The sequence below is a fragment of the Teleopsis dalmanni genome, chromosome 2 (genome assembly GCF_002237135.1).
Source record: "Teleopsis dalmanni isolate 2A chromosome 2, ASM223713v2, whole genome shotgun sequence".
In the NCBI taxonomy this organism is placed as follows: Eukaryota; Metazoa; Arthropoda; class Insecta; order Diptera; family Diopsidae; genus Teleopsis; species Teleopsis dalmanni.
In genome coordinates this window covers 53,222,830-53,241,141 of record NC_051847.1, presented here as the reverse complement: position 1 = coordinate 53,241,141, position 18,312 = coordinate 53,222,830, and the positions used below count along the sequence as shown (strand labels likewise).

General features: G+C 28.5%; 1 protein-coding gene across 6 annotated transcripts in view; it reads left to right on the top strand.

The window, feature by feature from the left end:
* Nucleotides 1-17,969, top strand: part of LOC119677891 (dystrobrevin beta) — a 44,148-nt gene extending 26,179 nt beyond the window's left edge. Inside the window, exons 3-11 of one of the 6 annotated variants that reach the window (XM_038089453.1) lie at nt 8,923-9,305; nt 9,375-9,460; nt 9,564-10,366; nt 10,486-11,113; nt 13,459-13,548; nt 13,937-13,981; nt 14,423-14,623; nt 17,441-17,484; nt 17,888-17,969. In XM_038089453.1, the coding sequence (XP_037945381.1) occupies nt 8,956-9,305; nt 9,375-9,460; nt 9,564-10,366; nt 10,486-11,113; nt 13,459-13,548; nt 13,937-13,981; nt 14,423-14,623; nt 17,441-17,484; nt 17,888-17,950 (2,310 nt within the window). In that variant the 5' untranslated portion in view covers nt 8,923-8,955 and the 3' untranslated portion in view covers nt 17,951-17,969. Of the gene's footprint in view, nt 1-8,922; nt 9,306-9,374; nt 9,461-9,563; nt 10,367-10,485; nt 11,114-13,458; nt 13,549-13,936; nt 13,982-14,172; nt 14,370-14,422; nt 14,718-17,440; nt 17,485-17,887 lie in introns of those variants that run through there. The other 5 variants (XM_038089454.1, XM_038089455.1, XM_038089456.1 and 2 more) reach the window with 5 other exon arrangements.
* The last annotated feature ends 343 nt before the right edge of the window (nt 17,970-18,312 follow it).

Sequence of the window (18,312 nt, the reverse complement as noted above, 5' to 3'; positions counted from 1 at the left end):
TTTTCTCTAATTCAATTTTAATTATAAATTTCTTTTTAAAGGAATTTACTTATTCGTCATGGTAATGCACATCAGTTTTTAAGGCCAATGCACTTTATAATAAGTTCCGCATGTGCATATGCCATTGGCATGCAATATTCTAAAAAAAATTTTATTCATTTTAGTTTTATTCCAGATTTTTAGTAAAAACAAAATCTTACTGTAAGCTCTCTACGCTTGAACGAAGCGACGAGTATTCGGAAAGTTTTACGCCCAGCATAGAAAAGAGCGGTTATTAATTTTTTATTTTTTTTCGACATAATTATCGCTTAACTTCACATACATTTCATATCGATTAACTAAAATTTTTAATCTATCTACATCGTATATAGCGTTAAGGTCTTTAAAATATTTATTAAAGCGAATATTAGCTTTTCATTTGATTAATAGAAGTATTGACCTCCAAATCACACTTTTAAAATTTGGAAACAACGAGCAGTTACTAATGGATTGATCTAGTAAATAAGGTAGATTGACTAACATGTTGCATCTATCTATATCGAATATAGCGTTAGGTCTTTAAAATGTTTATTAAAGTAGATATTGGCTTTTCATCTGATTAATAGAAGTATTAACCTCCAAATTAAACTTTTCAACTTTGGAAACAACAAGCCGTCACTAATGGATTGATCTAGTAAATAAGCTAGATTGACTAACATGTTTTATCTATATAAATCGTATATAGCGTTAGGTCTTTAAAATATTTATTAAAGCAGATATTAGCTTTTCATCTGATTAATAGAAGTATTGACCTCCAAATTAAACTTTTCAACTTTGGAAACAACAAGTCGTCACTAATGGATTGATCTAGTAAATAAGGTAGAATGTCAATCAATTCAATTCGTAATTCTTAAATTTTAGCCAAGATGTTGGATTGTAAAGCGGTGCTTTTGTTTCTCTACATTATCACAAACATCTATAGTCGGCCGATGAAAAAATCTAATAAAAATAATTTTGACAGTAGAACCTGATGAACATATTCATGTTTGTATTTAAAAGCATTGTTCGTAGATTTGGTAGAATATTTTTTGTTGCAAACCATTCATTTTTTGTTTGTGAGGAGGAGGTTGTATATGCACCTCCTACCACCTGCGTTTCCTAACGCATACTCAACTGTCGCCTCAGTAATGGTATGTTTCATTTGCACGCATTAAAAAAAGTAATATATGTTCACTTAGTCTATACAACCTTAAGATTATTGAAACATGACTTCAAGATAGGACCTCTATATTGTTTTTTGTTTGTTTCTGTGTCAAAAACCTGCTTTTTCCTTTGGAGCACATTTTCGTTGAACTATGTTATGTGATTTTGTTACAGATTTTTGGTCATGTTTTCATCTTTCCAATAATAAATTCGGCAATCTGTGTGCTAATTCTTCTTTTTGTTCGTTACCTTTCGCTGTTGAAGAAAGTGTGCTTAACATCTTTCGCATTGGATCCGCAATATTATCAGCTCGATTGCTCTATTTTCTCATCCTGTATAGAGATGTTTCGAAAGTATTCATAACCAATTAGAAACTATATTACATAGTGGTTTATCTTTCCAAAATTTTTTTCTATCCCCGATTTTAACACCAATAAATCCAAAAATTAATAATATAAATTTTATTTGCAAATATTTTGGTGTAAAAAATTTTAATATATTAGAAGTAACAATAATAACACTCTGTCGTGAGAAATCTAATATATATATGAATATATTATACTTGTATAAAATGTGTATATAAAAACATTTTAACTAATTTTATAAATATTTTAAATAACCACTATTTACGATTCCAATGACCTTTATTTAATTATGCAGTTTTTAATGATGTATGCTTAAGTAAAATTGCATTTTTGGGATTCAAAAACAGTTCATATATACTTTTCTGCTGCAGTTTCTTTTGAATGCATTTATTTGTCCCCGTGTTCATACCTTTTTGTTTGCATTTGCAATGTTGCTGATACTTTAGTACATTGCAGTCTCACTCGAGTATGCGATCTGCAATTTAGGTCATCGCCATCATCATCATAGTCAGTCACCATCATCCCCCTCATCAGCAGCATTCACATGCTTAAACATACCCCATCTTCATCATCTTCATCATCATCTGCATCAGCGGCAAAGCCATTATGAATATAGCTAACATAACTCCCAATGGGTTTTTGAATAAAATATTCTTGAATTTTACTCAGACTTTTGTACGTATTCCTTTACGAACTGGTAAATGTAGCTGCAGCAATATTTTGTTAGTAGTTTTTACTGCTCTTCTCTTCACTTCTGCAAAGATTTTTCTTGTTTGTGGTTTTGCTTTTATAAGGTTTTTAGATGTTCTTAAATGAAATAAAATGGGTTCTGAGTAATAGTTGTGAAAAAAATGGAATACTAGTTTTAGTAATGGTAGCGCCTATAAATTAAATTTAAAATCATTTAACAAAAACAAATTAAAAAAAAAAAACACAAACTATTTAATATCTTTAAATCTAAAGAATCTAAATTCTTGTTTTCTGTGCACAATTAAGGCCAACTGTAATAAATATTATCTAAATGGATTTTATATTTTGGAATAATTTAATAATAATTTGTCAGTTTTAATCATTTTATATGATAATTTAATTCCAATTAAATGCGGTGCATTTGAGTATAAATTTGAAAATATGCAATGAATAATGTTTGATATTTAGTTGCATGAGCTTTTGAAAACCCATTTATTTTCATGGACTTAACTCGTTTTGTATATACCTATGATGTATATGTGATGAATTCAACGAATTTATTGCATAAACTAATTTTACTCTTCACCTGCATATGGAGCATAATGCACATGCAGCTTTCAACCTTAATTGCCTTTGAGTGGGCGTGCGTGATTTAATTTAACATAAAATTTGTGTACAAAGAGTAAATTTACTCGATGAATCGTGATAAGGCGTGCAAGACTAGGCGTGCACAAAACAGACCAGCATTCCGTCCTGAATTTTCATGTTTATTTATTTGCAGGTGTACTCTGGTAAATCAAATTTTCAGTAGCATAGAAACATTTTGCTAAAAAATTAATACGAAATATAGGACAATATCATTTTTGACGTATATATCCGTTATATAAAAATAATTTCGCATCATTGGGAATCAGCCATAGGTGCTGAATCTCAATTATAACATTGTTCATGCTATACCTACAGTGTATATGCATGCATGAATATGTTTATATTTATGTACTCCATAAAACTAAAATTCTTCGTAATATTTATCAACATTATTATTCAGTCGCTATTTTGACAAAAATATTTTCAAAATTCAAAATTTATCATCTATGCCTCTAAGATGAATCATCACAGAAATACATAAAAAAGCAAGTATCTTTGCCAATAAATTTTATTATATCTTATTTGTATTCATCAACAAATCTTATTCAAATCGATAATTCTTTTAAATAATCTTTACTCATCTTTACTTAACTTTAAACCATATTACTAATGAATAAAAGTTTATAAATGTTTATATACAAATGTATATTATATATTTTGCGTACAGGGCTGCTAATTAATGAAATCATACAAATATCTATAATAGAATATTTACATATAATACATACATATGTATGTTAAAAGTATTGGCTTTCATCAAAATAAATTCTTTTCTTACTGAGAAAATCACAATAATTTTAATAAAAACCAAAAAAGAAAAAGATTGCTTTGCATAATACCTTATCGGGCGTGTAATTTTGGTATTACTATATACCTTTATTATTTTTTCATCGATCGGTCGCATATAAAGTAAGTATTAATTTTCAAGAATAGGTTATCTTTATGTCAAGTTCTTCCAAAATTTCTTAATGATTAAAGTCAAATAATTTTTCATTGTTCGTTACTATTTTCTTTGATAGTTAAAAATTTGAAAAATTTTTGAAAAAATTTAGTTTGTTAGTTTGGTGAAAAATTTTAGTTCCAGAAAAGTAGAGCAATAAAGAAGGGCCAAAAACACATATTGTAAAATATTTCTTTTATGATTTTTTTCTTTATGTTTAAAATTTCCTTCCAATGAAATATTCAATAAAGTTTCACTCAAAACAAATTATTAATATCTATTAAGAAATCTCTTTTTAATTGATGTACAGTTCAGGATTGCCTTCACTGCATTACTGACTTTTGGAAAACTTCAATGTCAATGTGACTAGTAAAGAGACTAATCAACACTCAACGAATTTAATTAAAAACTGCATCAAACCTCTTATTAAAAAATATAATAACCAACTAATATTATAATGCAACGACGATGAACTAATGAACACGCACCGTAAAAATAAACACCATCTAAATAAATAGTTTTGGACAATGATGATTGTTGGCACTTAGGACTTAGGTTCTGACTAAACAGAACCCTATTACTTAATGTTTCAAATTTTACATATATCCAGATGACATATCTAAAATTAATTTAGACAAGTTAATTTAGCAGTAATTAAATTCTATAAAAGCCTAGACTTCTATTGACGCAAATGGTAGGCTAAAGGAAAAATGTCCTTAAGTCGTTATTATTATTATGAGAAGGAATGATGACACATTGGCTATTAGAAATCTTAACAGAATCTCTAAGTTATTAACGTTTTAATCCATTTCCTAACAATGGAATAAATAAATGAGATGAGCGGATATTTTATTTTCGTTCTTAGCTCCCATTGCCTTACACACATTATCCAAAAAATTATAATCATAGTTATAGACAAATCCATTTTTAAATAAAAAATTGAATGCATTGGTTTATACCCAAGTTGATGTACATATCTTTTAAATTGCATATAATTTATTTTTAAATCGAAAATACAGTACAGTATAGTAAAAATATCACAAATTAAAAAAATTTTTCTATAAATTAAGTTAACCATTGGAGTTACCTCTACCCATAGAATATGTATATAAAAACTATATTATATTTTCAATATTAAAATTACTGAAGTTTTTCCACTTCCGTTTATGTGAAAAAATGTGTCACACACTTTTACTTCCTTAGTTCAAAAGTGATACGTTACACACAGGACATTTAGAGTGCTCTGTATCGGGCACTATATCCTGCATACATGGATAACGACTGCATTTTATTATGTAAAATTCATTACATACATTTTGTCTTTATATGATAGCTTTATTATATACACCATAGTTTCCATAGTTTTCGCAGTTTTCATATTTTTATGTGTAATTGTGTGCAAAATATTTGCAAAAGATTCGTTTCGTCATACTCGTACTCATCAAGTAGTGCTTTCCATCCATAGACGTCAGTTGTTTTGCATGAGTTTTAAATAATGCTTTCATTATATATTCTGGCCTTCACCATTGACGAAATGCTATGACTTTAATTGGAATGTACAAATAGTTTAATTTAATCCTCGTGACATGCCAAATCTTTCACTTAAAGCGTTTTGTATATCCAGTTTCTTTTATGAGTATGTACTTTATTTTATTATTGCTTGTTAACTATTTTAGTATTACTTTGTCCTATTTTCTTCCTTCTATCCTTTGCTCTTCTTGTGTCTTGTTTTTGTCATAGGACGTTTAAAAATTCCTCTTTCTGACATCGTTGTAGTCATCATGAGACAATAAAGTAAAATAGTGAATTGCTTAGATATTTGCAAAGTGTCCACAATCTCTTTTATTCATAGTATCCTCTTTACGGATAGTGATGTTCATACACTTCATTTTGAAGATTTCGGGTTCAAATTGTCATAAGTTGGAGTAGAGCGTTAACACAAATATTTCATTCAAACGAAATATATATAAATATATATGTATGTATATGTTTTTGCTTATAACAAATGCTTTTATTATAAACTTAGAATTTTTATTTTAATACATTTTTTAAATACTAAATTATTAAATGATTTAATTTTATACAATTATATGTACTTAAAAATATCATAAAATATAAATGAATATAATTAGAGCTATAAATAATTGACTCTGTTGTAAATATTAACTTACATGAGTTTAGAATAAATTAATTTTCTTCCATTTAAAGTACATATGCCACAGTGTGATTATAATATTATAATACTATTATTTAGTTACCCCATTTGTAATATACTTACCAGCAACTAAACTGTTTCCTCAATTTTCTATTAGATACAATGTTCATGTATATATGTTTGAGATATGTATCTACATATTTATTTATTGCAATTAATTAGTATTAGTATACTACAGTATATTTTAATTAGTCTATGAAGACAATGGGAGAGAAATCGTATACATGCAACATATAAATTTCCTTGCACTGAGGTAAAACTTCAGTATCTAGACTAGACAGTCAGACTAGCAGACACGATAAGAACGTCTAAAATTGTGTAAGTAATAAAATAATACATTACCATACACAAAGTAAACCCGATTTCTTGTAAGTTTACTATTTTATATTCTTTTTTTACAACTACACTATCATTTAAAACCCTTTGTGGGTGAACTTACATACGCCACATACTCGTCTGAATAGGTTCAAACTGTTTTTTGGTATTCATCGATTTGTAAAGTGAATGTTTTCATTTGTTAAGTACAATATTTAATTAAGAATAATAAAAATGAGTAAATTTTATAATTGATGAAATAAATATAAAAAAAATGAAATAAATTATTTTTTATTTGCATCCCATTAAAAAGAACAGAGTACCCTAATGAAAATTATAATTTAAAAAAATACAACGTACTGGTTAAAAAACATCATTATTAATTTATAAATTTATTTTATTAATTAAAGATTTTTTTAAAATTGTTTCTATAGTATTTATACAAATTGTGTTAAATTTGTAAAGTATTTAGAATATAATAAATATATATAAGTATTTTCATTTCTTTTTTCATAAAAGTATTTTACAAATGAATTAATTTCGGTTTGCTAGATTTAAGGATTTCAACTAGTTGGACACGTTTCTGCAAAACCTCAAATAAAGCACGGTTTTCCGAAACTTATCTCTGTCGTTTTTTTTATACCTTGTTTTTGCAGACAAAGATGAATTTGAATTTGTTTATGCATTCATACAAACTCTGAAACAATATAACCCAAAATTGCTAAAATTTATTAACAGCCTGAATATATGCATTATAGTTAGGGCATTATATTATAGTTATTTGATATTCATTACCTAACATCTCACTCATCTACTATTCATCTGTAGTTTCATATATTTATAAGTTAAAGTTGGGCGTCCAATGCTTTTGCATATTTACAGCTTTGATTGACAATATACAATATCTATTATCATCTCTTTATCATCTATTATTGAAAAACAACATCCTTTAAAATTATCTTTCACATTTGTGAAATAGAAAGGAATTACAGAGTGGACTGTCTGAACAGTTAGATGATTAAAAAGATAACAAATCTTCTAAAGGGATTTTAAGGGGAATAACAGCTGCAGCTTTTTAATCCTTTTTTGCTGTATTGCGCTGCCTGGTTATTACGGGTTGTTTAAAACCTTTGGGCTCAATAATTTTGACTCTTGTGTTGTTTATGTCTTTTACTTGTAAAACCAAACTTCACCGCCTGATAAAATCATATCTAACTACTTTTTTGAAATTTTTTAATTAAATATAAAACACATATGAAACCCATTTCTTCATTTTGTATAAATAATTGCTTCACATGTACCATATACCCATAGAATTCAAACCCAGTTTATCAGCAGTTTTTTCTGTGTCAATTATGGATCTTCATAAATTATGGACTTTAACAAACCGACGTTTCCGACATCAGTTGAGATTTGTGTTGAGATGTCGAGTGACAGTGCATTCTATTCAGGTTACGCCAAAATACGTTAAGAATGGCAAACATATCTTAATACTATGCTAAATAAGCTGACTTATTTGGAACTTTTGTTAGTTCTTTCGTATTCCATTCTTAATAAATTTTTTATACAGAAAACTAGTCTATAACTAAAAAATTTGGTGTTAAGACTGGGAATGAATACTTAAATATTATTAATTGAAGAGTTTTTGATGCGCACGGCCTCGAAGAGGTCTTATCGCACCATAATTTATTTAATCTGTCAAGCACTTTGTTTGACGATTCAATTTGTTAAAAATGATATTCTCTACCTATTTAAAATAAAAATATTTATGCATACTTTTATACCATATATTATAAATTTAATAATACATTTAGTTTAATGCATTGTTTTTTATTATAAAAAATTTTCATTAAAGGTTATAAATAGTTTTCTTATCATAGTTATAACAGACTTGTTTTAAACCATTGCAGTTGATGATTACATTTAAAGTTCTACAATAAAAAGTCCCCATACTCCATATGTTGCCGTAATAACTTGTCGATATATCGAAGTAACGTTAATTACTTTTTCAATAGGATAACTTTGTTTTTAAAATTTCAATTGTTGACTTCCGAGAATGCCAACCATACATAAAGTTTATGAACACTGTATACGGATATTAGCACAATATAAAAGGCAATGGGTTTTTCCTATTTCACAAAACTGGAGGATACTCATCTGCTCTAATCTGGAAAACAAAAGCTTGCTAGTTGCTTTTGTATTCTGATTATTAGGAACCGTAATGAAAAAGCAAAAACAAGAAAAAAATAAAAAAAAAAAGCAAATGAAAAGTCAAGCAAGCAAAAAAAATTTCTTTGGTTCGTTAACTCATTGTAAAAATAAGGTAAATGTTCCATTGTGCTTCACCATATAGAGGTACTGAGTTAACTAGTATGACGATGACCTAAATTTCTTGCATTCTGTTCCACTTTCTTATAATAAAATCATGCTGATGGTTTCACAAACTCTTGTAATTACTTATCACATATTGATTTTAGTTTATAGTTTTTAATAAAAACTAATTACGAATAAGGTGACTTGTGTTTGTTAGTGTTTGTATTTAAAATAAAAATTGTTTTTCTTTTTAGATCAAACATAATAATTGGCTGAAGATATAGTAAATGCAATCAGCCATGATGGAATTAGAGCCGCGTGTGGCTATACTACAGGACCTACGTCTGCAAACATTTGATTCCATTCGATTTGCTTCATATCGTACTGCATCAAAATTACGTTACATACAGAAATCGACAAATTTACATTTGGTAGATATATGGAATGTTATCGAAGCATTTCGAGAAAATGGTCTAAATACACTGGAACCACAGAGTGAAGTTAGTGTTGCTCGACTGGAAACGCTCGTGTCATCATTATATCACAATTTAAATAAACGTCTTCCAACAGCTCAACAAGTTCCTGTTGATTCAAAAGCTGGACTTCTTTTGAACTGGTTATTAGCAGCATATACAAGGTAAAATTTTATATATTAAATTAAAATGATCTGAAATAGTTATTTATGTATTCAAAATATATTTTTCAGTGATAATTCCGGCAAGATTCGAGTTTTTTCTATTAAAGTTGCTTTGGCCACCATGTGTTCTGGAAAGTTGGTTGATAAATTGCGTTGTAAGCTTATAACCTATTAATTTATTTACTATTTAAATAATTATTTTTCTCTCTTACCTCTTCTCTCTCGTTTACTTTTTATTTCTCTTTTCCTCTTTATTAGATATATTTTCACAAATTTCTGATGGTGCTGGCCAACTTGTTTTATGGAAGTTGGGTGAATTCTTACGAGAAGTGCTTGCACTTCCAGCAGCTGTTTATGAATCTCCAACATTCCATTACAAGGAAGGCCTTGAAGAGGAAATATTTCCTGCCGAAAATAAAGTCACTGTGAATGATTTCATGGCAACACTTATGTCAGAACCGGGACCGTCATGTCTTGTCTGGTTGCCTCTATTGCACAGATTGGCCACAGTCGAGACTATTGTCCATCCAACGATTTGTTCTGTTTGTCATAAAGAAAATTTTACTGGATTCCGTTATCGTTGTCAGCGGTGTCACGCCTACCAATTGTGTCAAGAATGCTTTTGGCATGGCAAGACATCGCTGAATCATCAGAACGATCACGAAGTTAAGGAATATTCGAGCTATAAATCACCAAGCAAACAAATTGGACATTCGTTGCGAAAAAGTTTTCGATGTGTTCCCGAAAAGACGACGCAAGTGTTGCCACGATTTCCAGAACAACCCGAAAAAACGCTTAATTTGTCACATATAGTACCGCCATCGCCATTACCGTCTCACAATGGTTTCTCTGATCCATCACTTTTGCATGGTCCAGGCACAGTTGGTCCTGGTGGTGGACTATTTGATCGCTCAAGTACATTAGACTCACGAGCGACTGGTCGTAGTTTAGATAGTGCAACAGCAGCGTCTATGTCTCGTGTAGTAGCTGCGTCGGCAAATGATGAAGAGCATAGGTTAATTGCACGTTACGCAGCGCGTCTAGCGCAAGAAAACCGTGCGGTAAGCATATAAATAATTAATGTAAAAAAAATGTTCAGATCTTATATTGAAAATTTTGTTTATATCATTTAAATATAGTAGCTATAATACACAACTAATAAATTTTATTTTAAACACAGCCCGTTGGTATGGCTGGTGCAGAAAACGCAAATCCCATAACTTCAGACAATTCACGTGCTCAACGAGAATTAATTGCGCAACTAGAAGCTAAAAACAAAGAAATAATGCGAGAAATTGCACGTTTACGTCGCCAACAAGAAGCTGAGCAAATGGCACCTGAAAATCCAGCACTCATCAATGAACTGCGTGCATTGCGTCAGCGTAAAGGAGAACTAGAAGGGCATTTAGGAGCTTTACAAGACTCACGTCGTCAGTTAATGGAACAATTAGAAGGACTGATGCGTATGCTTAAAAATCAACAAACCGCCTCTCCACGCTCAACACCAAATTCTAGCCCTCGCTCTGGTAAGTCCCCACCAATGCCATGTGGAGGTGCTGGAGGAGGACTTAATACACATGGTACATCACCGATGAATTCATTACATCAACAGCAGATGCCGCAAGTACATGCTATGATGGGTGGAAATGTGTTACGTTCAACTCAACAACAATTACTACAAGCCCAACAATCTACACCACTTTCTCAATCACCTATAGGACAGTCTGCGTTTAACCAAAATCAGCTAGATCAACTCAATCAAATTAGCAGTGAGGTTCGTGCTGCGTTTGCTGCCAATGGAAGTGCGCGTGAGTAATCAAATTGTTTATATATTATTATTTAGATATTATTATTTATTAAATTAACTATATAAACTATTAAAAAGATTTTTTAAATTTGGTGTTAGATTAATCAATGTCCAGCTAAATATTCTATTGTATTGAAAAATTCCTTCAAACATTTTTAATTCACTATTTGCTTTGATATGTAAAGACTTGTGCTATAACCTTTTTTTAATAATATATTTATTAGGCAATTGGAAATATATATAGAATAGGTTAAGGCTCTATATAATATGATTTAATATTTTTAAAATGTCAATTTAAGTCATATTTCGAAATTTCGTTATGGTTATTCCTTTGCCCCTCTTTTTACACTGCTATTGGAATCTATTTTGCCATCTCTAAAAAATGTTTCTTACATCTAATTGGGCAATTGAATCTTAAACTAAGAAGTGTTCCTTGATTTAAGATTACAAACCTTATTCCAGCTAACCCAATTAAGATAGAGTTACTCGACCCGTTTCATAATAATTGTAGGATTAATTGATTGATTGATTGACTTACGCATTGCTCACATATATAATTATTTATTCTATTTACGATATCATTTCTATTATAATATTGAATACTCTACGAATACTCTCCTTTGTTTCAATTTTTATAATATATATCTTTGGAAGTTTAATTGAGATAGTTTGTTAGTTTTAGATAGTTCTCTAAAGAATGTGAATGTGATACTAAAATATATATACTAAAAAATAATAGTTAATAAAATATTTATGGGTATTATATTTGAGTTGTTCATATGTATTAACCAATTGTCTTGTATATTAAATTAAACATTCGCTTTTACATTAAAATTTATATTAAAATAAAACAAAATGTGAGAAAACTCTCTCATCTCTTTAACATAGATTTCTCTGTACTTTTAAATTAAAATATAATCAAATACACTGATAAATATAAATAAAAATAGATAGATATCCAATAGTCTTTTAATTTTATTACTATATGCTTAGAACTCTTTCTACAATATCACTATAGCAATAAAATTTCTTAGTTACGATGTAAATGTTAAGCATTACTCAAATGGATGTCCGTATTGTAAGAAATCCAATATGATATTAGAAATCGAACCAATAGTCTTTTAATCTTGAAGTAAGTTCTGAAGTAATACCAGAAATATTGTGCGAATATTTCTCTAGATCTATACTAAACTAATATAACATTTGAATGAGCAATTCTAAAAAAATTGTCCGGGAATTGTGATCCTACATTTAGTTTCGAACTGGGTACGAGGTAGGGCAATACTTTTTATTTCCGAACTTACCTTCTAAAACAGCAGATTTTGTGACGCTTAATATATTATGAGCATTAAGAAGGATGAGCTTTACGTATAAGTAACTAAATACCTTTCAAAAATAAATAAATAAATAACGTTTCTGTTCTCAATTTATTAAGAAAACCATTATAAATAAGGTTTTTCAAATATTAAAGGAAATTTCCAACAAGAATACAAAAGAGGTGTTCACTCTGTTTTGTAAAGTCATTGCAAGGTGCACGAAATAGTTCTTTGCCAGCATGTATACATACATGGGTTTAGGTATAGCAAGCTTGCAAATAATTGCAATATAGTTTTTTCCTTTTTTGTTATTAACCGTTGCAAGCTCGCGCAATCTGTACATTTCATGCTGCTTGCAATGAGTTTGTGAGATAGAGTGAATACAACTAAAATATTTTTATCTCCACATATTCATAAAAAACCAAGAATTTCCTCCATGACGTTTAAGGTTCGCATCACATTAAGGTAACATCCACACCAAAGCGATCACTTGCGAACGAACGAACCTTAGCAGGTACCATTGCCTGCGAATGTGTGGATACACCTTTACACGGCTTTTTGCCCTACGACAAGATACTTTCATTTAGTTGAAAAGTCTTTTGGCTCATTTTACATTATACAATGATGGCAAAAAACCCGTCCAGCACAGTGAAGCTACAATCGATTATTATTAATTTTATTTATTTTATTTTCGTTGGTGACTTGTAATTGGAATCCATATCCTTAAATTAATGTTTGTGAAACATTGTGACCTGATTTCACTTTCTTCACTAAGAATTGCTGTCGATTAAAAATTGTTCTTTCCAAACGTATGCTTTTGCACAACCGACTTACACATAACGCATATAATATTATCATCATAAAACGAATTACACTGTTATATATTAATCCATGTAGTGTAGTAGTTATATTTAGGAAATATCATCAATAACGACTTATAATACATATATGACGCTGATATAGAAAAAAAATTAATTTTAACTTTACTAAAACTGAGACCAACTCAAAATTTGGATTTTTTATGGCTCAGCTCAAACATCTTATTCGAATGTGGAGCTTAACGAAGCGGCAGACTCTATTACCAATGCTATTTCTACATTAGTGAATGGTCTTCATACAGGTAAACGGGCAGCATAATTAAAAATGTATAAAGTAAAAATAAATTGAAGAATGTGCTTCTCTATTTGCAACTCGGCACTGTTTTGCTGCTTGGATCGAAATAGTAACACCGCTTGACCATATCATTTTGTTTCACCTTAATTTGAATTTTGGAAACCTTTAATTGATACATCTTTTCACATTCAAAATAACTGGATTTTATATGTATATGTTTTTTCTCATACAGCACTTAAATATCTCCTCTACTGCCATTCATAGTACTTTTATCGCACTTGATTTTCAAATCGCATTACCTTCATATGCACAACTCTTGTACATTTTGCGCGGCTTTGTAATGCAGAATGAATTATTTGTGTTGTTGTAAATACGTTGTTGAAATATTTTTCCAGGACAATCGAACAACTTAAATCAACCTCGTTTTATATTGCCACTAGGTAAGTTGGTATAGTGCTGCATTTGATCAAGTCACGTCTCCATATCACAGAGTCAATTTGTTCACCACATCAGTTAAAGCAACGCAGATTCGTGATTCTAAACCGAAAGATATTCTAATAGAATTCTAATAGAATTAAAAAAGAATTTTTGTTGCTTTTTTTTTATTTTTATTTCACATTTTTTGTTTTAGACTATTTTCCAAATAGACGGCATAAGAAAAGATGCAATTGTTGAATTCAGTTTGATTTTATTTTTCCTTTTTCAAATAAATTTTCTGCTCTTCATACCCAATGTCAACCTACAACTATAAAACAATGACCGTTACTGCAACTCTCCAAAAACAAAAAATAAAAAATAAAAAAAAAAATTATATATTATGAATTGTATGAATTTTTATTAAATCTATTATTTATAATATATGCAATAATGTATTTAATAAGAAACACGCCACATCGAAGGTGGTGAATCTTCTGATGAATATGAAATTGTGGAAGTATTTCAAAGTGATGAGGACTATGCCAATGAAAATGAGGATATACTTCATGAAGAAGCTCATATAGATCGGATACTTGGTTACAGACACTATCCAGAATATTTGATTGAGGATGACAATGCTGGTTTTCCGGCTTTGCATGAAATCGGTGAGACTATCGATGAGTTGCAAACGATTATGCACGCCCATATATTAAAATATAGTTTGAGTTTATGAAGTTTACGTTTAAGAATAAATGTGAGGTAAATTTATTATTTTAATTTAATTGCTATTGTTCAAATTAAAAATAAAATTCCTTTATTCTATAAAATAAATAGTCCATTAGAATAAACACTTTTAAATTCCTCACAGATTTAAAATTATAATGAAAAGAAATTTATGTAAAATTATTTTTGCTGCTTTTGATAATTTTACATTCTATATATTCTATTTATCAGTCATTTACATATATCATCATTATCATGACTAGCAAACCAATTGAGATTCCAAAAATATGTTTTATAATAAATATTTATAAATTAATAGCGAAACTGCTATGTTCGAAAAAATAATATATGTATTATATAGACAGATAGACTACTATATCTATCCCGAACTGTTTAGGAACTTTTATGTATACAATATAAATTTATATATATAATATTGAATCAGAAATAATATGTTTAAAAGTATGCCAATAAGAGCTATTAGGGAAGTATTTTTAATATCAAAACTCCCCATATAGCAATATTTTGAACATGCTTTCTTTATTTGATGCGTGTACATATATTCTTTTGGATTATAAATTTCGATGATATTGTCAAATATATGTTTAATAAGAAATTAATAGATCATCTTGTTTCTAGTTGACAACAATTATAGCCATATAATTTTACGACATTACGAAAGCTGGTTACGAAATATTTTTTTTGATATACCTAGTATTTATTATTTATTCAAATATATAATTTAGGATGTATTCCGTAAACTGATGTCATCAATATACCAATTACACAATACAATATATTAAATAATTGCCATTGTTAATTTGTTGTTTTCTGTAATTGTCAAGTTTTTTTAGACTCAAATAAATAAATTATTAATATTATTTGTATACATATTCGGGTCATAAACTTTATTGTCATAACGAGTTTTGTTTATAGTTTTGTTGCAGTTGAAATATAGATTATATATGGAGGATAGGTTGTAATGTTGATCATTGAGATGCACTTATATCTAATTTCCCATTGTAGTGTCGTGTAAATCTTAATAGGATTTAAATTATTTAAAAGAATAAAATTGTATTCGACGGAGGGTCTTAAAGTTGGTTGAGAAAAAACCATTGGTATATTAAACTTAAGTTGCGCACGCGCTGCATAATGACAAATCAGATGTTTAACTATTTCTTCATTTCGTCGTATTCACATATGCATTAATAGTCATATACTAAAAAAATAATGTCTTATGGGCCATCAATGGAATTGCAGCACATAAAATTTGTTTGCGTCGAAGAACATATTTACTGTTACTTTATTAGCCTCAAGCTCTACGCTATTGTGGATGATTTATACGTTTGAGACAGAAAATCGTTAGATATCGTTTGATTTAATTTTTTTTTGTTTTATGAAGCGGTATTCAATTTCAAGAGCATTTAATAAATTTTTTATTGAACTGCTTTTGTGCATATATGTTAGTCTCAAGAAATTATTTTTATAGATGCTACTCATGACATGCATGTCATAGGTTTGGCATCGTTATATTAGATTGTTTTTTGTTTTATATTAGATGGTTTTTCGAAATCCCTTTACCGGTATGGTTTTACTGTTTCTAGTATTGCCTGTTTCTGTTTCTGGTAGAGCACGAGTTCAATTCTTGGTACTTGCAATCTCAAAAAACTATTTACGAATAATTAAATAAAAGAATTATTTCCAAGACCACCGATGATGGGTATTTGGCAAAACTCGAAACAGCTGTATGGACAGCTAAAAATTCAATTAATTAAAATAATATAAAATTAATTTTTGTTGTTGTTTTAGTTTACTACTTTTCGAAAAACATCTTTATGAAATGTACTAGTTTCTATTAAATATAATAGTCACTTTCCTCATAAAAATGACATTAAATTATAACTTATATCAGGGCTATCCAGACTAGATGTGATCGTGGACCAATACAAATCACTGTACAGATTGGAGGGCCGCAGAAACAAATAATGCGTTCATAGTTGTTTTCAACAAAAATAAAAATGGGGTTATAATGTTAAATTCAGTTTTATTAATTTATCAATTTAAATTCATTTATTTGATATACTATAAGAATAAAATTATGTAGTTTTTCCAGTACACTCAAAGAAAATTTACTTAATTATGGTAGATTAAAAACATATCGCGGATCGCACAAACATTAGCCGCGGGCCGTGCTTTGGAGAGCCCTAGCTTAAATGATATATTTTTATTTCTTTATATATTAATTTTGTTCTTCGCATTTCAAATAGGAAGGCTTCTATAAAAATTTTAAAGTTAGGTTTATGTAGGTCATCACTGGGATTCCAATGATTCATTTGAGTCTGGTGGTTTTTATTGTATTGGAATCAATAATATATCTAATTTGAAAAATTTTACGTGAAAATTTGAAACATAGATCTGCTTTAAAAATAAGTATTAGTAATAAATATATAGCACAGCATTTTCTCAATTGTAATTTGTGCCATAAGTTCATAATCATTTCTCAATACTTCTTTCACCTATGCTAATATTACTTTCCATCTAAATTTATGTTCGCTGTATTCAGAACTATAGATGTAGAACTGTTACTTTTTTGTATTCGACACAAAGTTTTTTATTTGCTGTTTTATGGATGTGTTTTAGAGAGTTTTTAACACATTTTAACAAATGTAAAAGTAATATAAAAATGTAATTTATTTTGAATATAAATGAATATAAATCTGCTATTTGGTTTTCCTAATAAACTCATAATACAATTGCAGATTTTGACGAAACACATTCTTATAATACCGAATGGAATGAAAAGGTAAAGGGTTAAAATCTCAAGCTATAATCTTTGTTGTTTTTGTTTTTTTTTGTTATTAGTAAATATATAAATATATATATATATATATATATATATTATTTATATAAATAATTCGGCTGTAAATATCAAAATTTCTTATATTGTAATACAATGAGTAGTCCTATGTTGTAAATTTCTAACTATCAAATTATACATTTATCCTCCAAATCCTTTATAATGTATATAAACCCAATTATTTCACATACATAACATATAAGTCAGATGTAAATACATTCTATTATAATATATACTAATATATGTATGTACTTTGTGTGTATAAATGGTCATAAAAATTTAATTCTATTGCATGGTTTGACTAATTCAAAGACTATAAATTTTTAACAGTTAGTATTTTTATTTACAGACAATGCAGAATAATCAGTGGCAGGAACAGTTTGCTCAATGGAATCTAAATACGCAGAACTAAGAAAAGGAAGTTGAAAAAATGAAGGATTGAATGTGCTAAGCGGATGTTTACTTACGATAATTATTGTAATTTAGTCAGAATTTATTTATTGAATACACAAATAATGTAATAATTATAATAATTAATTACGTTTATTTGTATATTAGTTTAATTTATTTATGAAATTGAATAAAATATATATATACAAAATTGTTATTTTCGTTGTTGTGCGAAACTAAGCATTTTTTGATAAACAAACATATTTATAAATTATATTATATAAAATGAAGATTTGTTTACAAAAAAATTATATATATAATATAAATATAATACATTAAATATTGTCGTTAAGCAAAAAAAATTTCGTAAAGTAAATTTTGTTG